Source organism: Alligator mississippiensis, chromosome 4, assembly GCF_030867095.1.
Source record: "Alligator mississippiensis isolate rAllMis1 chromosome 4, rAllMis1, whole genome shotgun sequence".
Taxonomy (NCBI): Eukaryota; Metazoa; Chordata; order Crocodylia; family Alligatoridae; genus Alligator; species Alligator mississippiensis.
This window is the reverse complement of record NC_081827.1, coordinates 180,090,656-180,115,568: the sequence shown is the minus strand read 5'-3', so window position 1 is coordinate 180,115,568 and position 24,913 is coordinate 180,090,656. Positions and strand designations below refer to the sequence as shown.

The 24,913-nt window shown below is 41.3% G+C and overlaps 1 protein-coding gene across 3 annotated transcripts in view; it reads right to left on the bottom strand.

Moving 5' to 3' along the window:
• Positions 1-24,913, bottom strand: part of SPAG16 (sperm associated antigen 16) — a 988,711-nt gene that overhangs the window by 346,926 nt on the left and 616,872 nt on the right. For all 3 annotated transcript variants that reach the window (XM_059727149.1, XM_019492271.2, XM_019492270.2), the window contains exon 12: positions 20,993-21,178. In XM_059727149.1, coding sequence (XP_059583132.1) covers positions 20,993-21,178 — 186 coding nt within the window. The remainder of the gene's footprint in view (positions 1-20,992; positions 21,179-24,913) is intronic.

The window sequence follows — 24,913 nt, the reverse complement described above, 5'->3', positions numbered from 1 at the left end:
TTGGACTTCCTAATTATAAAAAACCCTTTACCTTGTTTTGTCATGAACGGGAAGGAATCGCTTTAGGAATACTCACTCAGCTGCATGATAAAAAGCATCGCCCAATTGCATATTACAGCTCTGCCCTTGATCCCGTAGCTGCGGGACTTCCTCCTTGCCTCCGTTCAGTTACAGCTGCTGCCTTGTTGGTTAAAAAGGCAGATTCTCTAGTTTTGGGACACTCTTTAACCGTTACAGTTCCACGTGCTGTGATGGCCCTTCTGCTCAAGGACAAAACTCAGCACATTTCCAATTCCCGTCTTACTAAATATAAAAAACTTCTACCGTCAGCTACAAATGTAACCTTAAATCGCTGTTCAATTCTGAATCCTGTGTCACTTCTGCCTATTGCCTCTGATGGTGAGCCTCATGATTGCCTGTCTATCACAACTCAATTGTTAACCCCTCGAACTGACCTCAAGGACATTCCTATCCCGAACTCTGACCTTGTTTTGTTTGTTGATGGTTCCTGTCTTAGAAATGATGCAGGCAAATTAGTTGCGAGATATACAATATACACTCAGTATGCTGTTTTGGAAGCCTATTCTTTACCCCAAGCTCGTTCTGCTCAAGTTGCTGAACTCATTGCTTTAACACGTGCTTGCATTCTTACAAAAAATCAAACCACAACCATTTATACTGATTCTAAGTATGCTTTTGGTGTTGTTCATGATTTTGGACAAATCTGGAAACAAAGAGGGTTCCTCACTTCATCAGGGACCCAAATCAGTCATGGTTATTATATAAAAGCGCTCTTAAAAGCTGTTCAATTGCCTCTTGCTATTGCTATTGTTAAATATAAAGCTCATAAAAAACCCTTTGATGATGTCACACGAAGAAATGATCTGGCAGACCGTTCTGCCAGAAATGCGGCCCTTTCTGGCCCACAGGCTCCTAACTCTGTTTTTGTTTGTTTTTCAGCAGACCAGTCTCCTTTGGCTAGCCTTTCAAGTCTGGCCCTTCTTCAAAATCAGGCCCCAAAAAAGAAAATAAATGACTGGCTGCGTGCAGGATGTTCACTGCACCCCGACTCTCTCTGGCGCTCCCCGGACGGCCGCCTGGTGGCGCCTAGAGAGCTTTTGCCACATCTTGCTCGTTTAACCCACTCTGTGGCCCATACAAGCAAAGGAGGAATGATTGCTACAGTACAAAAAAATTGGTTTGCCCCAAATTTTCCTTCCATGACACAACAGTACTGTAGCTCCTGTCCCATCTGCTTAGCTCACAACATTGGACAACGGGTAAAAACGACACCCGCAGCCCATCCCCCTCCATGGGGACCGTTTATAAATCTGCAAATTGATTTTGTACAGCTACCTAAGTGCTGTTCTTATAAATACATTCTTGTTATTATTGATGTGTTCTCTGGATGGGTAAAAGCCTACCCATGCGTACGTGCTGATTCCATCACTATAACAAAAAAATTGCTCAAAAAATTCATCCCTAGATTTGGATTGCCCCTCACAATAGATAGTGACCGTGGCACCCATTTCACAGGACAGATAATAAAAAACATCTGCCAAGCACTCAACATACAGCAACACCTACACTGTAGTTATCATCCACAGTCAAGTGGTGCTATAAAACATAAAAACTCTGATTTAAAAACGCGCATTTCAAAGATTTATGCTAAAACAGGCCTCAAATGGCCTGATACACTGCCCATTGCTCTTATACACATTAAAAACACTGTTAACAGAAAACATGGCCTAACCCCTTATAAAATACTCATGGCACGACCCATGAGGATGCCAGCTACACCACCTGTTGCCCCTCACCAAACAGACCTACAAGTAACTGATGAAACTGTACTAAATTATTGCAAGGCATTAATAAAATATGCCAGGTCTGTTCATTCACAGGTCCAAAAAGCCTTACCTCAACCACCGGATGTTCCCTGTCACAACCTCGAACCAGGGGATTGGATCTACATAAAGGTCTATCAACAAAAAAACGCACTTCAACCCAGATGGAAAGAACCTTTCCAGATACTTCTAACCACTAATTCTGCTGTTCATTGCCAAGGTCACCAAACGTGGACTCACGCCTCGCACTGCAAAAAGATATCACCTCCATTAGACCCCGAAACAGCTATATTCCAACCAAGGTTGAGATCTTTCCCTGAGGCCAAGAACAAAAACCCTCAGGACCTCACTCAGGCAAGTGAAAAACATCAGGGTACAAGTGCTAGTAACCTTTCCCCTGCACCCAACACCTCAGCCCAGCCGGATTCATCAGTTAAAAAACGAAGATATCATCTTCGGCCTCAAAGAAAGTAAATGCTCCCATTCAAAAGATCACCACCTCGATCAAGACCAAGAGCCGACATTATCAGTCCTTTAGGTAACTTGAGCCCAGAGGACAAAAAAAGACTTTGGCTGCCATCCTGGGTTTGGCTGATAGTGTTCTTTTTCTTCCTCGTGCTGGTTATATTTGTTATTAAGATTCTTTGTCCCTCCTGTATCTAGAAATGGCACTGATATCCTTATATATCACACTTGGGTATCTCAATATCACCCAAGGGGGGTAAAAAAAAAATTTATATTTACAGATCTCCCATGCGGTGGCTCAAGCTAAAAATAAAAGTGACTGCTGGATATGCTCTCACAGCCCAGCACACCTACACCAAGGAATCCCAATGATCGGAATACCAATATCCCTCCAACAATAAAAAACAATAAACGGCGGCTTCGTTAGACACTACTCGTTAGCTGCCCATCGGTCCGCTCCTAAAAAATGAAGGGCCGCCCCTGCTAACTAGATAATCTCCCCAAGAGTAGAGGCGCCTTTCTGTTACAGATCCAACAACACCAGAGCTTATCATAAAGCCACACCTGTAGGACACTACCCTCATTGCCTAACTACTCTAGATTATAGCCCTAATAGCACCAGTGAAATCCTGTTAGATAACATACCCTCTCTCAATTATACAGGATTCATAATCTACAACTTTTCTAAGAAACCTCATGTTGCTCTCATTACAAACAGATCAGAATTTTACATTCACTCCAATTTTACTTCTTATAATATATCTTGATCCAGCAGGATAACAGCTAAACGTGGACCGTCCTATACGATGCATATCAATCAAAAGTGCCAAATAGGGCACAACAACTGTCGAGATTTGAATACCCTTTCTGCCCCAGGCCTTTACTGGCTCTGCGAAAACAGGGCTCATAAAATCTTGCCCTGAAATTGGGTGGGGGCATGCACTCTTGGACGTGTTATCCCTGGTTTCAAAATACATAATACAATATATCTGGAACAAATAAAAAATTTCAACCATCACATGAAAAGGGCGGTTAACCCCTTAGCTACCAGAAACACAGGGTTCCATCGATTTGTAAAAACCTTCATACCGTGGCTTAAAATAAGAGAATTAAAACTAGCCATAATTAACATTTCAGCCACAATAAAAGCTATAAAAAATGCCACTGCGGATACAATTCAGGCTCTACAAAAAGAGATCTCCCAGATCTCACAAGTAACTATACAACACCGCATAGCCCTAGATTACCTATTGATATCCCAGGAAAAAATATGTGCCTTAATAAACTCCACCTGTTGTGTCTATGTCAATCAGGACATGCAAATCAAAACTGACATTCACAAAATCCAAAATCAGTTAAGGGTCCTACATCAAGTGGCCTCAAAAAATACTGACTGGGGTCTAAAAAAAATGTGGTCTTGGCTAACCTCCTGGCTCCCAGATTTCGGGGCCCTTGACAAAAAAATCCTGTATGAAATATTGTTTGTCTTGATAATTCTGATAATGTTCTATGTCTTAATGCAACTGATCCTCTGCTGCGTAAAAGCCAGCAGAAAAAGCTTTAACAAGACAAAAAAACCCACAGCAGAGTCTAAAATAATGGTGTTACAAAAGTGTGAGCAGATTAAAAAAAAACATGAAAGGCTACATGATAAAATAGAGGGGCTCATGAAAATAAAAATTTAAGGCTAAAGTGAGACTAAATAGTCTCAAAGGGGGGGGCTGTGGAATCAGAAAAAATATATGCCTTAAACTTTGATTATTTTAGTTATAAGATGACATAACCGCTTTGTGTAAAATTGCTGGCTCGGTATAGTAGAACAGATAAGGGCAAGTGTTTGTTCTTTGTAACTCTTCTGCAAATGCTTCACTCACCGCGGCCTTGACGGTAGAAAAAAAAAGTATGTACAAAGTAGATTTCCAGGTGCAAGAAGGAGGTTTGTGAACTAACCCTACCTCCCCCATAATTCCCATCCTGATAACAGCAAAGAAATAATGAAGTAATATTATAGCCGCTTTTCATGCTAATTTCACTATATGATCACGTGAGTTGTAAGCGACTGTTAAAAAGTATATAAGCCTCCTGATTTTGCTCTTGGGGGGGGACCCCTTCCAAGTGCTTGGGAAATCCATGTCACTTTGGAACTCCCCCTACAGCTGTAGTTTCTTTTAAATAAAAGCTTCTGCTGACCTGACCCAAAAGTACTCTGTGTGTGTTTCCACGACACATTGCCCCCACCAAGTTACTTTTTATACATAATAAAGAGGACGATGCAGCCTTGAGGATCTGGCAATATCTGAATCGTTCGGTACTTCATGTGTAGTTTCTTTAGTGCAACCCCAGGGGTGATCTGGTGGCCGCCTATAAGTTTATCAGGGGTGCTCACCAGGATCTGGGGGAATGTTTGTTCACCAGAAGGCCCCAGGGGATGACAAGGTCAAACAGTCATAAACTCCTTGAGGACTGTTTCAGGCTGGACATAAGGAAGAACTTCTTCACAATCTGAGCACCTACTTTGAACACCTTCAAGAGAAATTTGGATGTTTATCTTGCTGGGATCCTATGACCCCTGCTGACTTCCTGCCCCTGGGTTAGAGGGCTGGACTCAATGATCTTCTGAGGTCCCTTCCAGTCCCAATGTCTATGAAACCAAAGATATCTATGAACTAAACCTTCTAGAATCTGTGCCTCTGAGGTTCAGGGATGGAATAACGCTCTTTAATGAATTGTGGAAGGAGCACTTTTAAGAGATCCGGAACTAAGATTCTAGTAGAAAACAACACCACCAAAACCATTCCACAATACACTTTGAAGATAAACCAACTTATCAAGAGGCCTTGAAAGCCATTAAGCATATTGTAGCAGGATCAACTTTTCAGAGCTGGGCTAGAAGCCCTCTAATAGCTACCTCTTTTTTAAGCATATTGAGCAAGGGCTCAACTTCCTTCCTTTGCCAGAGAGATCAATGTATTCCTTGCCCACAGCTTTCCCCACCAAGGTACCGAATTGTAGGAAGACCAGCCCCCTAAAAGTGGCCATGGTGCCTCCTGGCAGCCAAAACAGTTGTGCCCCACTCTGGCCCCTCAGGATACCCCCCTCAACTGCTTTGCTGACATACCTTGATGCAATTTATCTTACTTTTGGAGGCTGTCCCCAGAGTCCTGGAGGGTGCCTAATGGTTCCTGCTCAGCCTAGCTCAACTCACTTAGCTGGATCCTCCTTGTACTACTCATATCAACAGACCCTAAGTCCACTAACTAAAAACCATTCGGTGCCTCACTGGCACTAATCATGAACTACTGCCACTGCTCAGGCCTCAGTGGCCTGCTTGTACTCTGCTGGCACCAATTGTGCCCTCCTGGCACTACTCGTGGCCCTACCAGCTCTGATCATGGTCTCCAGCCTCACCCAGAGCCACATTCATGCCTCAAGGGTCTTATTCCCCACAGCTGGACTCAATTATGCTTGATTAACTGGACCCCTCACCCTGTCTGAGCTTGATCTTACTGGGCTCTCACCTCTCCTAGTCTTCAACCCATCCATGCCCCTGACACTTGCAGGGCTGCTGCCACCTATACATTTATCTGGGCTTGGCACTGTTTGCTTCAGTTTGTACCTATTTTCTGTGCCCCTGCCCCTGTCTTGACATCAGCCCACTGAACCCCTGGTCCTTCAAAAGCTCTCCCTGAGCTTCAGCCCATCCAGTCCACCAGACCCATGAACCTTAGCTTCAGCCCTAATATGGATTGTCTCACTGACTTCTCTCAATCACCTCATCTTCTACTTCAATCCACTTGCACCCTTGCAGTTAAACAAAACAAAACACAAACCAACTCATCTCTAACTTAAACCTTAAACCCCACCTTACATCCCCTACAACCACAATTAGCTGACTTCTTCCCAGACTTCAGGGTACTTTTGCAGGCCTATGGCCTCCCTCCAGTGACCTGTGCTGACAGGCGCTCCTCTCCTTCCAGAAGTCAGGGTGAGACTGAGCCCATAGGTCAAGGCTCAGGCTTATATGGCTTGTTTCTCATCCTTATTCTGGCCTGATTCCCTGGCAACAAGCCCAAATGCTGTTAATTATCCCTAAATCAGCAGGTCTGCTTCCAGTTGCCTGTAGTCTTCAGGATGAGTTCTGTAGCACTTCTCTGTGCTGCTTGCCTCTCCTAACCTAATCAAAGTAACAGTAGCCCTTGCTTCCTGTTACACAAATGAAAAATGGGAAAGCATGTTGTCCTAATGGAATACCAGCTGAAATTTATCAGCAAGGTCGAAATGAGCTCTCTCACTAGGTACACATTATTATTTTGAAAATCTGGAAACATGAAAAGATTCCCAGTGGTATGAGAGATGTCAGAATCATTACTATAGTCAAAAAAGGTTAAGATTGCAGCAATTATTCTAGTATTGCACTCCTGTCCATAGCTGGGAAGATCCCCACATACCTTCTTCTCAATAGTTCCTCCTTCCTTGCTGAGTAACTCCTACCTGAGTCCCAGTGTAGTTTCAGACCACTCAGAGGTACAATAGATCTGATCTTTGTTGCTAGACAAGTGCAGGAGTAGTACCACAAGTAATAGCAAGATCTTTATGGTATTCATTGACCTAACTATGTCCTTTGAATGATCAAAAGAAGTCTGACAGAAGATCCTGATGAGATTTGGATGCCCATTAAAATTTGTTACTATTATCAAACTCCTTCAGGATGACATGACTGCAATGAACCTAAGCAATGGCTCAGAAATGCTACCCTTCATTATTAGAACTGAAGTCAAGCAAGGGTGTGTAATCACACAACACTCGTTTCCATCTGTATCACAGCTATTCCACATCTCATTGTTGATAGACTTCCATCCAGAATCAGCATCCAGTATTGCCTGAACAGAATGGAGGCACAGATTACCAGAGCATCAGGCTAGGCCTCAGTTGGTGGAGCAGGAAGCGTGGGACTCATTTACAGGGGAGAAGGGAGATCCAAGAGACATAGTCTTAGATGTAAGCTGAGGTCAGGAGCTAGGATCAGAGCACTGGTGCCAAGTTTCCAGGGAGAATCTTGAGATCAGGATCAAGGAAGTCAAGCTAAGTTCGGATGCCAGGGAAACCAGAGGGAGCAGAGCCAGTGCTGAGTTTAAGGGGGAGATCTAAGATCAGGGTTAGGGAAGCCAAAGCCAAGGTCAGAACTGGGGAGAGCCATGAACATGAAGCTTACTGGAACATACTGAGGCTATGCCAAGGCATGCCTGCAGCCTGAGACTGCAGGTACACTTGTAATTGGCAAGTGATGCTTTAGGCAGCCAATCCAACTGCAGAGAACTGGGGTGTTTGCATTAGCTGAGGATCAGGGACAGGTATGGTAGCTCAGGCACTTGGCCCAGCCATGTGTGCTTAATCAGAGCCCCTGATAGTTGTCATTCCTTTCCTGCTGTATAGGTGTGAAACCTGGACAACATATTAGAAACACCTGAAACACTTGACCTTCAATTGAAAGGACAAAAGAATAAGTACCAGCATTCTGGCTCAAGCAAGCTGTAGCAGCACTGAAGCCATGTTTATGCAGCACCAGCTCTGTTGGACAGGACGCATCATAAGAATGCCTGACAACTAACTCCTGGAACAGGTCCTATATTCCCAACTCAGTGATGGTTACTACTCTAGATGTGTGCAAAAAAAGAGATTCAAGGACATTTTGAAGGCAAATTTGAAGAAATGCAATATTAATATCAATACTTGGGAGCCTTGAGTGCTGAGTTTGCCAGTGGTGCCATGATGTACCACAAGGTGTCAATCACTTTGAGCAAAGTTGTCTTACTATGGAGGAGGATAGACAAGAGAAACAAAGGGAAATAGTTATGATCTGACATTATTAGGACCCACTCCTGCTTCCTGGAACGATTTGCCATGTGTGCAGTCAAAACATGTGGATCTTGCATTAGCCTCCTCAGCCATATCTGGACTCGCTGATTACACCTTTATCTCCTGGAAAATTATCCTCCTCGCATCAAGGGACCGCTGATGATGGGTACAGCCTGGAGGATCTGAACCTATCAGTATTTCGAACCTGGGTGGCAGACTAGAAATCCTTATACACCTTTAGACATTACCTCCTTACCTCCCTTACTGTCATTTCTCTTATTCCAGTCAATAGACTACAAATTTCCTCAAATGCACCAATTACAATTTTGTACAACAAGGGACAGATGTGGTTCAAGGACGGTTTATAGCAGTCATGTCTCTTAGGGGAGGCAGAGGCAGGGGAAAGGGAGGGGAAAAACCCTTCTGCATTTTTTACTTAAAATAGATCTTTAAATCAAGGGTAAATAGGCTGTCAAGGAGAAGAACACTGTTGACTATAAAGCTACCTTACATTATTCTGATTGTAGGAATGCCATTTGTGGCTTGATATATGACAGAAACTTACAAGCTACAGAAAAGAAAAATGCTTGTGAATAATTTTCATTGCAAAGACCAGAATTTCCACTACCAGTTTCCCATCTCATTAAAACAAAAAACAAAAAAATAGTGGTTTCCCAGTTTTTCTATCACTAGAAGACTATGAAATACTTTTTGACTTGCTTGCAAATTCTTTACTGGACATCTAAATAGCGTGTTTAATATATCATATATATGTTCCATTTTTAAACTGCTTTTTATTTCAAATTCTGAATTAACTCAGACTACTGATTTAGGTTCCAATAATGATCAGACTTTATCTAGTGCTTACAGAAATGACACTACAGGTTAATTGGCAAAACACTTGCAAGAAAGGCTCCTGAAACTAAATTGACTAGCAGGGAGAAATTTGCCTTAGGCATTAACAAAAATTATATTTATTATTAAGTAGTTCATTTTTTAATATACAAAAATGGGTATGGCCTTATGAAATCTGATTTATTTTCTGGAAATTAGGAACCCTTCCTGAGGGAGAAATGCTCTGCTTATTCATACCATTTATTTACAGCATATCCCCTTTAGAAAGGTGACTGTTAGTAGCCTTGGTAGCAGTCTTGCATCTTTTATATTTTTCTGTATCATGTTCTCCTGGTATAGTATGTTTATTACCAGACATCCATCTAAATATGTGATCAGGAAAAAAAATACTTATGTATAAACTGAAAGCTAATTAGTAGTGAAAATAAGTTATCAGATGGTTAAATTAAACAACTTGACCACTAACCACTCAAATCACAACCACGTTAACTTCTGTTCCCTCACTCACGTCAGCATTTTCTGTTGCATATACCCATCAATTACTCAGATTGCATGCTCTCTGTAATTTTTATTACGTACGAACAGTGTCAAGCACAATAAGCCATGATTCCTAACCTAAGCCTGTGGACACTAAGTACATAAATTATAGTTGCTATTCCTACCCATAACTGTTGATAGCATTGCCTAACTTTGTTCATTTGCAAGACTCTTTTTCAATTATATGGAACTTTGTGGAATTTTAATGATTCAGGCTGAAATTGACCAAGATGGCTACTCTTACTCAGGGCCGGCCATAGAGACAATGATGCTTTGGGTGAACTTGTATTTTGGCACCCTTTCTTTAAATATGCTGTAGTATTAGCAAACATTTTAGAAATAAAGCCCTCAGGGGAGCTGCTGGGCTGGACTGGGAGACTTGCTTCCCCATGGCATCCTCTGGTGGTGGCCAACTAGGCAAGGGGAGAAGAGTGTGGGGAAGGGGAAACTGGAGGGGCTTGTCACATACCAGCCCCAAGGCAAAGAAGACAGTGAGCAGCACCAGGCAGGTGCCCATGATGATGAGCATCTGGAACACAAGGAGTGGGTGCTGCTAGTTCATGCAGTAGTAGGATTTGTAGAGACGGTCATGGTTGTGGGGTGGCAGGCACTGCTCACAGCCTGCCTGCTCCACCCTGTCCAGCAGGTAGTAGTGTCTCTTTATCATTGCTGAGCCCCACAGCTGGCCGACTTCCACCACCCATCCCCCAAGTCAGCAGGATTGTAGGCAAAGGCAGAGGCAGGCAGGCAGGGGCACAGAGCATAATCTGGTGGGGATTCAGAAGTGGAGGTGGTGGGGGTGTGTGTGTGCCCTGACCACGTTGCCCATCCATAAGGTTGGCCCTGCTCTTACTGAAAACTCCCTCCCCACTCTTTTAGGCCCCTAGACTCCAACACTTTCTACTCAAGCTGTCCTTTCACCTTTATCTAATCACTATAGACATTAAGCGTTAATCCCATTGGGTGTCTGTCAGAGTTAGGAGCACAGTATGTTAAAAACTCCTCATTCTGTAAAATCTTACATTAGTGGGATCTTCATTCATCCTGTCCAACAGTTTTTAAATCAGCCACCTGATCAACTGAGGCGAATCAGATCAACTGAGGTGAATCAGAGGAAATGAATGTAACTTCTGCCTTTGTGCAATTTAACCTATACTTTCTGTTAGGAAGGTTCAGCTGGGAACTGTAAACAGCATACCATATAAATTTCCAAGATAAACTGAAAGTGAAGAGCATCAGATTAGTGCTGTGGGAGGCTGTATAGCCATTTATAGATAGTAACTGCCTTTTGTTTGGGGCACGTAAGTCTACAATGTCTGCTATCTTTTCATAGACTCAGAAATACCAACTTCCTAGTGTCATGACCCAAAGGTCTGATTTTTTGTGTGTGCTTCAGCACTAAGAATTATCCCCGTGAGTTTACAGCTTCATTGCACGGAGGAGTTCTGCTGCGCAGAGAACCTGCGTGCAAAGGAGAGTTCCCGCCACTTTGCAGCTATCTTTGCAGGGTGCATTTCCTTTGCAACACAGAAATGCACAGTGCAAAGGAATTCCTGCTCGTCATATGCAAATTTGTGCCCTGCAATTGGCTAGTGCTAAATTATTCACATGTGGCGGCTAGCGATTGGCTTGCTAGCCGTATAAGAGGCTTGAGCAGTTTCCGCCCAAGCCAAAGAGGACTCCGCATCCATCTCGTGGGGACTCTGGGTGTGCGTGGCAGGGTAATAGAAACCCTGTGTGTTGCCCAGAGGAGTTTGGCGGCCTGATCCACCGCCCACCTCTTCCCGTCTTTGAACGGAGCCTATTATAAGACGTATCGACGAGTTTTATGTGCGCTTGTCCTGGACATCCGGAGTTCTGTCTGCGTGGAGCCTAGCAGGCTCCACGTGATTGTTCGTGTTCTGTCTGCATGGAGCCTAGCAAACTCCACGTGTGTTCGTGTTTTCTGTTGTAACCGCAACTCAAGCAAGTTCTCAGCCTGCAGCACGACCATCTCGGTGTAAGTAAACAATCTTAAAATCAACCGTTAAGTGTCTGTGCATAATTCTAGCTCGGCGACCTCCCTCTCCGACCCGGCCTGCCCGGGCTGCCGGCCACAGCCCGTGTGCAGAGCGACGAAAAGGGCCAGGGGCCTGACCCGGCCCGCACACCTAGGAGAGCCTTGTAATGGTGATTCTGAATTACAGACTTGCAAAGGAATAGTAGCTTTTACCAAACTGATACATATCTCTTATGTTTCTCATTCCTATTCAGCTTGGCATTCTCAATCAGTACTACAGCTACCAGGGAGGAAGTATTAGGAGGAGTACTGAGTATTCCTACTCAGTATCCCTAGAGGGGGTCCTTTCCAGAGTCCTGCCAGTGTGTTTGCAAAATGTAGGAGTTTCCCATATAATCTTGGCTAGATCCATGATTGGCTCATTAACAGGTAAGCCAGGCTTACAAAGTCATGCTTGGTGAAGTATGTCTGTCAGGGAGTGTGACTCTTCCAACCTGTCCTCTTGAGAAAATCTCAGCATAGTTACAACTCTTTTTGATTCTTGGAAATGCCAAATGTCTTGAGTGCTGGGGTGTTGATAGAATTGTAGTGGCATAAAGAGGGGACTCACTTTGTTCCCCTACTTTTGTAATGGAGACTTAGTATCCAGGGGAGAAATGAAAATGGCCCCTCGTCTGAGCCTGACATGATCAATATCCTTCTGAATGTAGAAGAAGCCGTTAGAAAACTCACAGATTATTTTGCCAAGATATTAGGGCCTACAAGTTCATCTCTGCAGGATCTGTCTTCCAGTAAGCATGTACAGCATGGCAGCACTAGAGATGGTGACTATCAGGTGCCTGAGGAAGATCTTGACCTGCTCCCTGGGCAAGCTGTCAATGCTGAGGATGGAATATGCCTTGTGGGGAGCAGAGACACTCTATGTCAGATAACCATGCTAGGCATGATTATGGTACCACTTTAAGCATGAATGTGTCTCATGCAAGAAAGTGCAGGGATGCAGGAGAAGAATGCTATGTGTTGAGAGGAAGGTGCCATGTATGCCCTTTTGAGCTCAAGTACTGCCAACATCTTTGGTGAGTGCAGTGGCTTCTTAGCAGACAGGGATACTGAGATGCCCTATGCCTTGACTGACAGTGGTGGGACTGCTCCCTTCATCTCCCATAGGCATTAGCACAACATAATGGTAACATCTGTCTGAACTTCCATGGAAGCCTCACAGGGCCAAGAAGCCTTGGGGACAGAAAACTGTACTGCAGTTGGAGTTCCTGGGTCTTCAAAAACCTCATCTGTCACCCATCCAGGCCAAGTGGTCTCCCTCATGAAGGCCCTTAGCAGGCCAAGGGGCACAAGGTTTTTGGCAACATGTCAATTAGGATGACTTCTTTTGTTTGCCTCTAATTGGTCACCCAAATTATATCTTGATCAGGAGCAGTGCAATGATGCCAATCTAGATAGTATCAAAGAAAGGAATAGCCTGCTCATGATGCTGAGGGGGTACACAGTGCTGAGCCAGGACCCTGTTTTCAGGGACAGATGCGAAACCTAATGGGGTATCAAGAAGAAACAACCATAGCTTATTTACTTACCTTTTCTGGGTCTCTGATGGAAGAACTGACAGGCTGAGCAGCTGTCAGGAATACCAGTCTCCTCCAGACAACAAAAAAAGACATTATGCATTAATTTGAGAAGCTGGGATCAGAGCTTCACATGAATGGCACAGCCAGAAGTTCCCAAACAGGCAACTGTGGGAAAGGTAATTCAATGAAAGAACAATATAAATATTTGTATCTTTTTATTGTTATAAAAGTATAAAAGGAAGGAAAAATGGGAGTTCAACTGATGGTGAACCACTGAAGTTTTGTTGGGTTTTTTTGACAAATCCAAAAAATAGTATTTCCTTGGGGTGCTATCATCCCAGGAGGTGGGAGGTGGCATCAGAGAAATGTGCAATGCCTCAGCCAAGAAATGACTATCACTCTTCACAGGGTAGCAAAAATATTAGAAGAATGCCGAGAAGAAAAAGGGAAAATATTGACTTGGACTGCTTCCTGAGTTTTGAAGTTACTAGGATACACAAGAAGTTCCATGTCTTGCCAAGTGGTTGAGAGGAATGGAGTAGCAAGCAGTACTCCTCTCAGTCTCTCAGTAGAAAGCAAGCAGGGCTGGAGCTCACTGACTGTACAGCATGAAGGCAAAAAGTCTCTAGTGGATGCTCAGGGACATAAGACAAGCCTACAAATAAGTGGGTACGTGGAAAATTACTTATAGGAGAATGTATTTGTTCAGGAGGGTCTGAAAGTTCACTAATCAGACTCGAAGGGAAATGGAGGAGGAGACTTCCCTTCCAAAGAAAGAAGAAGAAGAACTGAACTTCTTCTGGTCCATCACTTTGAGTCCTTTTGTCATATTGATTTTTCTTGCACTGTTGAGATGGCCAAAGAGGCTGGATTAGATGGGTACAACCCTTCATTAACTAGGGGGCAACTCTGAATCAGTCCCAATGCCATCAATTTGATCAAACAGCCAGCCAATGAGATTTTTCTTGCATACATCTCTCTCTCTTTCCATAAGCAGTTCTTGGAATGCCTTCAAATCGCTAGATGTGGGTGCCAGGGTTATTATTTCATTCAGTATAAGAATGAAGTGTCTTCCGGAGGTAACGTAAGGCTATAATGCTCCTCCATTGTCCCATGTCCAGGAATTTCTGGCCTTGTTCCTTACTTGGTATCAGCAAGTGAAATATCCTCCTCTCCATAAAATGGGATAGGTATTGGCTCCTCGAAGTATATGGAGGATCACCCTAGCAAATTCAATGGCAGCATTCAGTAAGAATGTTTGATTTGCTTAAAGGTGGCCAGCACACTAGTATTCCTAGCGTGACTGTAGGGATATGAGACCAGAGACTTCCAGTGGCAAGCACGGTGCCAACACTGATATGTTACTAACATCAGGAGGTTCTGTGGTGTGCTAACTTTTGTCTGTGTCAAGATGGGAGAATCTTCCTTGTCACTAGCTCTGAATTCAGGGTGAGGCTTATAGACCTCTCTGGCAATTTTACATAATTTTCCCCTATGAGAATACACTAAGCTTCACCTAGGGTTTCTGTGGACAGATCAGCCTCCCTAGGTTCCTTAGTTGTATCAGTCCAAGGCAACGATTGAAGCCTGAAGGCTAGGAGGTAAGCCTAAACCATTAGGTAGTCAAGCTATCTAGTTAGCAGGGTTCATACAGTTTGTATGTGTGTAGGGAGAAATCCAGGCCTCAAGAATAAATCAGATGGTTCCAGTTCACTGTGGGGTTTGTTTTCTTTTGTTTTTTACAGCAATTAAAATTGAATTCTACAGAGATCTGACAAATTTTGTGGAGTTGTGTCAGAGTTAAGAACTAGAGGGTCACATACTGAATAAGTTCTGTTTTGCTACGATGAGTGGAAGAAGGGTCATGACCATCCTGCCTTTCACATCCTCATAGGGCAGCATCCAAAGGTAGAGATGTGTGGCCTGAATGAACACAGCTATTCAAAATATTCCTGTCTTTTCATGTCTAAAATACCTAAGAAATTAAAAGGAGAGAGGCTCAGAATTCTCACCTTTCTCATACCTGAAGAGTCGTTATGAATTGTGAAGGCGATGCCCTTGGTTTCCAGGGGAGGGAGATACCACAGAGAGCACTCTCTCTGCTGCTACACAATTATAAGCAACAATTCTATGAGAAGTGCATGTGCACTTTCAGTGGAATTCAAACTGCTCAAAAAATTCTAATTCTGGAGTTTCCTAAATGTTGAGAGATTGACTTTGTACTCACAGAATTTTCTTTTAACACAAGGCATTTTCCCACTGTTATTTGCATCTGCATACACACTTTCTAAAATCTAATTTCTCTTGTGAGAAATTATGTATCTTGTGAACATTATATACGTGTATGTACTCAACATATGCAAAGTGTTGAAAACAATCTGTGTAAATAGGTTTAGTACTGCGTACCAGCAATAGTCACATGCACATTTACTGGCACAAAGAGCAAGGGTCTCCTTTTTTCTCCTACTATCAAAGCCCCTGCTGTTAGGCAGAAAATGCCAATACCTAATATAGGTCTCAAACCCTGAATAAGTTAAACTTTACTGATGATGCAACATGAATGATTTGAATTCCAGTATAGCAGAGGAATAAGGCTCCATACCAGAATAAATCTTCAGGTGCATCTGGGCTGTAAGTAAGGTAGCAAAAAGGGACAACAATAGCTTAAGATCAGTGCTATCTGCACCAATCCTGGTAAAATTATGGCAGCCTCTAAAGTCAGGGGAATCCCAAATTGTCACTAAGATACTAAGCGTCCAGAAGAGGGGAACTGGCTAAGTTTGTGATGCAATCCCTATCTAGATTCTATGCATGCTACTCCAATGCAAACAAGTTAAAATGATATAATTATTAGCAACAGTTGTAAAATGAATGGAAGCCCTATGCATTATAATACATTAATTATGGGAGAGAATTCTGGTTTATATGTTGTAGGCCAATGCATGAAAGCTTAAGTTTAAGAATTTCAAAAGCTGCTGATTTTTCTACATTATTTTCATATCTACACTATACTACTTGAGAAACAGCAAATATTCTTGTTAAAACATGAATTTTGAGCTATCTGATTTAAACATGTTGAAAACTGAAGAACAGTTTTGTTTTGCCCCTCGTAAAAAAAGAAACGAGAAATATATTTCTGTTTTAGGGATCAGAATAACCAGATTTCATCTCAACACAATTTGTACACACTGTACATACAGGGTGCATCTACATGAGACACTAGCTGCACAGAAGTTTAATAACACTGTGCAGTAGTGTCCTGGGCAAAACCTATGTTAATATGGTAGTAAGCAGTATTATTAGGCTACTGTGCAGTTAGCATCAGTAAAGACCCATGCACCAGCGCTACTGCACAGGAAGTGCCAGTTACTGTGCATTGATTTAGTACTTGGTTATGCATATACTAAACTTAATGTGCAGTAACTACAGTGCATTAATGAATGTGTAGACCCACCTACTGGGTGCATCTACATGTGCCCCTATTACACCATTGTTACTGCACTGTCATTTAGCACTTCCTTTAGGAAGGAAGTACCTAAAGGAAATAGTAAATGACAGCACAGTAACAGCCATTACTGTGCCGTGCCAGCGGTGCACAGTTATTTTTAGCCACTAAGTTGCTGTAGTGATGCACTATAGGGAGGGAGTGCATCACTACAGCAAGATAGCTGTGGCATCACGGTTTGTGCCCACTGATCTATGTTGCCATGCCATGTTGCTACAGTGACATAGCGTCTCATGTAGACATGCCCACAGAGAACAAATCAACTTCACTAGACTAGCTGAATACATGTTATTTCTGTTTGGTCTTTATTAGATAATATTAATGTAAATGAACAGGAATGCAGATTATTGTGAACGCACAGTACAATCAACCACTGCGGTTTTCAAAGCTTCCTATTTAATACTCTTTGAGTCTTCCATGTATGACAGGGCTTGTTAGGCTACATTTTTGTACCCCCTCTTCTCTCTTTAACCATTATGACTTTCATGTGACTTACGATTTAAATGATTATGTGCTGATAGCTAGCCTTGCACATTGTCACTGTGCTTCTTATTTCCAGTCGTACTGGTGTTTTCTTCTTTCTTAATTTCAAATGTAAAATGCATATCAGATGCAAAGAAGGTAGGAGGGAGAGTTGCAAATGAGTTTGAGTGGGAGGCAAGGGTGGTGGAGAGCTTCTGCTTTGATTTCTGTGACTACAAAAGATTCCTTGGTGAAGATATTTTAAGATGTCTAAACACAACCTCCCATACACAAATTCAAAACCACTCAGACATAAAACTAAGGCTATTCTTAGTGCTGTTTATTAGAGGTCATAAACATGTTTCGGATGATGCTGAAAGTACCAAAAGGACACAAGATGTTAAGAAGAGGGAAACAAAAAAGGGATGGAAAACAAAACAGGAAATCTAAATGTAATACTAAATATTATTTATTGTTATAAAACGTTAGTGCTACCAGTTTCTCTTATCATAAGGTTGCCTGGCATTTCCCAGAAGATGACTCTGTTTTCAGTTGCTTATAATTTTTCCAAACTTTACCTATTCAGGCAGAGATTCTACATGTTGGATGTCTATGTGGAAAGTTGTGATTGTGATGCTTTATTTATTAACTCATTTATTCATTTTTTTTAAATTGTAGCCAGACCAGTCCATCCAGTTCTGAGAATCGGAATAGTGAAAAATATATTGGTTTTCTTCTTTTAAAAAAAAAAAAAGTACAGATTTTTTTTCTTTGAAATGCTTTAGGCTTCCCATGTGTTGGGGCAGGGGCTGACATTTAATAGGTAGGTGGACTAGCTAAGTAGATGGGACCCTGAGCAGGGAAAAGAGAAAGATCTTTGGACTAGAAGTGGTGGAAGGAAACAGAAATGGAAGTATGGAGACTGGGAGCCAACACAAGCAGTACCAACTGAGAATAAGGTGGGCAAGTGAAAAGAACTAGTGGCAGAGGAGACATTGATTGAGGAACAAGGGCAAAGGAAAAATGGAATGATTGACTAAGTTGATTGGGAGATGGAATAATTAATATTGTACAAGAAGCTCAAACCATGATTCAGAAACAAGACCAGAAATAAAATATTAGGGAACAGCCTGGAGGAGATGAGGCAGAAGGGGTCAAAATTAAGAAGGGTTCACAGAAAAGTCTGTCTCCTACACTCCCCAGTTATATTTCTCTCCAGACCCAAAAATAGAAGCCAGAATTTCTGAATGTTACAGCAAATGTCTGTGAAACACAAAAGGAGAGTGGCCTCACCCTTACTACTGGTCCACACATGCCATTGTATATATACACATAATGCTAGTATTTAATTACATAATACATAATGTTAAAAAGTATAAGTAAAGTGAAGTTGATTTAAAAAGAAAAATCATTCCATGTTTCCAAAATGAAAAAGAAAAAGAAGGTTTAATTGAAATTACTTTATTAATTGGAAAACTGATTTGATGAAAACGTCTAACTATCTCTCATAGCAAATGAAGCAGGGGATTACAAAGAGAGAAAGGGCATTCTCACAGCCAGGACAATTGTATACAGTACTGGAGAATTAGATTCTTCCTTTGCCTCTGAAACAAAATTCCTGTAAGATGCACAGCAAGTTACTTATAAATATCTCACAGGTGGTCATGAATGGCATATTTCCTGTTCTCCCATTACCTGACACAAGGTGTTGGGGTCTGATTTGTTGAACTGTTGAGCACTTAAAGCTGCAAGTGAAGTTGATGGGAGCTGAACAGGAACATTCCATCTCACAAAGTAAGTATCAAATTTTGGGGAAAAAAATATTGACTCAGATTGGGATGGAACTTTAAAAGTTTTGTATTTTGCACGAGAAAATATTGGGGAAAATGTCAAAACTGCCATGGAGTTTGGCAGCCCTCAGGGCCCTGGTTCCCATGTTTCTTCAGCTTAGCAGGCTACTACAAGTGCCAAAACTCTCAAAGCCCAGGGATATCAGCTCTGTGGAAGTGTGTCAAGTGGGGAACTAAACTGATGCCCCGCAGATGGGCAAATTATGAAGGCTGGCATGCTGACAGGTAGGCAAGGAGAGGTCTTGGACAGTTTGGGAACCCAGTATCCCACCAGATGGTCAGCTATGGAACTCAGCAAAACAGGGAATTTGACAGCTAATGCATTAGTTGGCTGACAAGGAAGACCAGGAAGAGAAGTAGGCTGTTAGCTTTTCATCAAAAGCTTCAATAGAATTGACATTTTAGCTCAGCATTTTCTGACAGAACTCTTCTTAAAAAAAGGCTTATCAAATCTATTATCAAACACTATATAATGCTCATTGCTGTGAAAGAAAAGGTCCTAGATAACTTGGGAACCCTAAAATAGCTTGGATAAATTTGACCTTGATCTTACGGCATTTCAGTGTCCCATCTAGAAAATGGGATGATCACCTCAGAAAGGGCTGAAGCAGTACTGAAAAGCCCTTGCAGAAATCAATAATTCTGTCTTTGAAGCAGGGTTTGAATAGTGTACAGTAATAAGGCAGAGGGTTACATAATGAATAAGGAGAGTAAAAAATATGAAGAGCTCTCTGCTAAGGTTACTTACACAAGTTCAAATATTCTGGGAAAATTCTCCCAGGATTGCTTTTCTGGTAGACAAATTCACCCTGGAGATGTCTGAACAGGCATTTGAATGCTGAGCCCTTGAGGAGCAGGGAGCTTGCAGTGCTGATGCTGTGCAGCCAAAGGGCGCTTGTGCACACATCTCAGCATGATCTGCTGGCTTCCTTAGTCTTCCTGCACAGGGCATCCTTGATGGACTGACCCGGACTGCTCTGAGTCAGCTTGTGTCTCCCTGCAGAACAGTGTGGGGACTCTGAAGGGGACATGTTTTGCTCCCTGCTCAGCTGGAGCAGCAGAGTCTCCCTGGGTGGAGGAGAGAAGCAAAGCTCCTTGGGATGCTGGAAGGTTGTGCTCTGGCTTCCCTCAGAAGACAACATGCACAGACATTCACTCTTGAAGGAGAAACTCTCTCAGGAGTGATTTAACTCTAGTTGTTTCTGAGTTATCTCTCTCCTGGAGCAGCAATTTTTGCTCTGGGAGAAAAATACTGAACGCTTATACACACTGGGCAGTTAACACACATATATTTGTCTGCTCCGACATGCCAGAGATCCGGTGTGACAGAGCAGATTTGATTAATCGAGTCTGTGGAGCACATGAGCTGATGCACCTGGAGCTGCATTGCACACATTTGTATAAATGGCAAAATGCATGTCAGCACTGAGAAAATGGTGGCAATGCGCTTTTGAATGAAAACACCTTCTATGTGTTTTAGTTCAAAAGTGCAACATCGCTATTTTCTGAGCACTGACATTCATTTTGCTGTTTATACAAATGCATGTGCCGCAGCATAAGAAGCATACCCGGGTAATTATCTCAATGAACCACCCGTTATGGCAAATAAACAGAGCTTCTCCTTAGAAAAATTTGATCCTATCTCTGAGATCTGCACCAGCATAGAATGAACGCTACTTATCATAACTGTTTTGCCTCTAAATTATTCAAATGCCAAGCTGGGATAAAAGCCATGTGATTCTATGGGTTAAGTACAGTGATGGGACTCTCAGTTGGTAACCATGAAAATGGCCCTCTAAATCTGATGAGAAGGTATCAAGTCATATTTTCCAATTATGCATGAGTTTTATATTTACTTTCTATTACTTCATTTGAATATCTTCTTACTGAAGCCCTGAGTTAGCAAAACACATAGGCATATAAATTGTGCTTTACAGGAAGGGGACCCAACTTGCTATTTCTTTAATTGGATTAAAGCACACCACATTTTGCTATTAATTGCAATTATCAATTGGCTAAAAAACTTAATAACTACATACCTGTTAATGTCCCATATTTTGCTAGTGTTGTCCATGGAGGCAGAAGCCACAAAATCTCCACAGGAGTGCCATGAGCAGCCCCAGACGGCACTGGCATGCCCTTCCAAAGTCAGGATGCATTCACCCTTTGAGAAGTCCCATATCCGTACTGTAGTGTCTCCACTTGAAGTGACCAATTTGGTGCCACTGTTACCAGGCATAAAAAAGAAAGAAAGGGTAATTAAGTAAAGCTGCAGGTAAAGATTACTTCAAAGCCCCTAGCAAACCTATACTTTTTCTCTATGAACTCAGGTTGGTTACCTAAAGTTAAATTTTGAATGATAATATATACACATAAAATACATAAGAGAAATCTCAGAATTTTGTCTTTACAGAGCTTTCTGGCACATCATAAATGAAGATGTCATTATAATATGTATTAATGAAGTCATACTAAAAAAAAAGAAAAATACTCAAAACAAACCCTCTTGAGTGGAAAATAAAGGTGTATTTAAAAATACAAAAGTAATGTTTTAAAATCTATTTTAAGCAGTAGAGCAATAAATATAACTTAAGTCCAAACACTACTTTCGAAAGAGAGTAAAGTAGGTAAAAGGAAGGATGTTTTATTTCTAAAACCCATGTTGATTTTTACCCATAAACTATTAAATAAGGATTTCAATTCTGTCTCTTCTTTCAAAACTGTACTCAAGATGTAACAGCTTCATTAGTTCATTATATAAATGTATGCCTCTATTAAAGCAAATGGAGCGTCCCCAAATTCCCCAGGTCAAGGATCTGGCCTTCTATGTTATTTATAAATTGCCTCAAATAATAAAAGCCTTAGGGTCATATACAAAATGAGGCACAATAAATGGCTTTTAATCCAAGGCATCAAATAAAATCTAAGCTACTCTTTCTTGATGTCTCACCTACATTAAGAGAACGGTGATAAAATCAGATAGATCTTGCCTTTAAGGTCCAACATGCCCTGGCTTAGCTTGACTAATGGCAGTAGTATTATCCAGAGGCCTGTTTGCTGGGGACATTCTTCTACCAGTCTCTTTGATGTGAATATCTAGGGACCAAGAGAAGCTCAGGTACTTAGAATACACCGTGATTGTTATCAACCTGAGATACTTAATCCTTTGTTGCCTTGTAACAAAGGGGGTTTTTTAGTCACATGTTATTATTTTCTTTCTATCGCCATTTCCCATTTAGCATCTGTCAGACTGTTCTGTAAATATTTAGACAGAGAGTTTAAAAAATAGTGTCTCACTTATCTGGCAGATCATAAGGGTGCACTTGCCATTATGAAATATCATCTAGGTATATTTTTTAGACATTTTAACACATATGGTTTCTATCTGTTATATTTGAAAAAAATATCATTAAGAAGTCTAATAAAAAGCAGTTATGCCTCATGTCTAGGAGAAAGTTTTTAAATCAAAATCTCCTTTTAATTTTCAGAACTGTAACACTTTATAACAGATCTCAAGCATCAGGACTTGCAGTCTAAGCAAAGATTACTGGGTGAGACCTAATTTTCCCAAACTGCTAAAACACTTTTCCTCTTAAAACTTCATGTTAATAATAATTCAAGCTTAAAAGTAGAAAGCAATAAGTTATTATCTTTATTCCTTTTTTTTAAACCACAATTTGGGTCATTAGTCATTACAAATAAATGAAGGATTTCCTTAGAAATATATTCTTGGGCTAAAATTATTTAAGTTTTCTTTAAAAACAGGTTTTAAAGCAAATTGGGTAGAAGCTATAACATTTGCCAGATGAAAAATATGACGGATTGAAAGTGGTAACCTCATTAATGGTAATTGTAGTGAGTCAAAAAAGAGCTTTTTTGCTTTCTTCTTCAGTATATGGATCCACAAATGCTATTTGAAGGATAAGTTCATTTGGCCAAATTCTGTGCCTTGTAGGCACAGGCATCTGACAAAAAATTCTCAAAAAGTAGACACAACTAGTCTAAATGGATGCTCAAGTAGTCTAAATGAATCCTATCTGGCATTCTATGGTAATGCAAATGAAGTTCTCTTCACAAAATTTGGGGAGAGGAGAAAGTATGCCAGTCAAAACATGGTTTATGAAGAGAAACGTCTCATGAAATATAGATTCTAATAATGCGAGACAGGACAAGGCAGTAGTGAAATAAAGGAATCAAATACCCCATCTTCTGCAACATTATGGTCTATATAATGAATACAAGTTTTGTGACTGTTGTTCATTAAAATAAATGGGATTACACCAACTGAGATTTTCCTCTGTATTTCCCCTGTATAAGAAACATCCTTGGCATACCTGGGCAGCACACACACAGATCACAACTGACATCTGTAATTGGACTATTTCAGCATTGAACTTACATTATGAAGTTATGAAATGGATACCTTTCAAAACCACTTAAAGTACTAATGATTAATAAAAACACATGGAGTGACATTTCTAAACCTTAAATTAGGCTCATAAATCATTATTTCCTGATTAGAACATTAGATATGCATTCACTATGCCTGACATTTTTCCAATGCCTAGATCAGTTATTTCCTGTCTGTAGCATACTTTGTACTTATAGATAAAAGGGAATAAATATTGAGAGTAACTTTGTTATCTTCATCTAATGATGAATTTTAAAGAGCATCTAATATTGAAAGCAAATATATACGTATCTCTTTATTTGAATGATTTTAATATCTTAATTAAATTATACCTACATCAAAAATTTATCTTTCTATATTTCACACATACAAAACAGATCTATAACTTATTGATGTTTTTAGTAAAATATATATTGCTCACGCAATGCAATAATATATATTGCAACTGAAACAGAGGCCAAGATAACTGCTGATAATTGTGACTGTGTTATTTTTATTAGTCGTATAAAATATATAATTAATAGTATAACTAATAGTGTAGATGTATAATTGAGTTCAGGTCAATTAGATGAAGGGTGTGTTTCCCTCCTCTCTTCCCACTGGCCCCCCTCTAATTTATAGGGTAACCAGTACTTGAATTTTTTGGATTATTAACAGAATGCATATTCTGCTAAAATTAAAAAGAAAATGAATAATCTCAAACATAAAAAATGATTTAGATTATACATGAAATTAGATGCTTAATTATAAGAATTTGCAGTGGTATAACTTAGTAAGCAACTATCAATTAGGGCTATGCGAAGCTTCAGTTGCTGATTTGATTCGGTGGAGATTTGGCCCAATTGCACAACCAAATCTCTAAATCCAAATCAAATCAGGAGACCCTTTAATCTCTCCAAATCAAGTTGGAACCCTCCAAATTGATTCGGAGAGATTCGATGATTCGGACATAGACACAGCTTTAAATGTTTTTTCTACATACTTCAAGGTACCAGGTGGCTCGTGAATATTGAGATGCTGGGAAAGATGGAGCATCCCACGGGAGTGTGGGGAGGTCCTCAGCACACTCAGAAGTGGACCAGAAGCACTTCTGGTCCACTTCCAGGTCCACTGCAGAGCACACAGGCCCGCCCCCACCACCCCAGCTCGGTGACTGGTGCCTCCTGTGTCTGGAGGCGCACCTGGGGTCCCCCCATGGCCGATCGCTGAGCCAGGGGGACACGGGGGGGTCCACCACCAAGTATGTGGACGGCACCCCAAGCTCTTGTGGGACATTCTATCCGCCCCACCACCTCAGTATTCATGAGCTGCGCCTGGTACCTCAAGGTTTGTAGAAAAAAATATTTAAAGCTGTATCTATGGCCAAATCACTGAATCTCTGAATCAGCAACAAATATTCAGATTCAGCTGAATCGAATTGGGACAGTGATCTGAATCAACTACTTGAATCACTGTGCCTCAATTCAGGCTAAATCTGAATCGAATACGACCTGTTTCACACACCCCTATTATCAATCCTCTGCATCGTGGTGTACATCAGGGGTGTCCA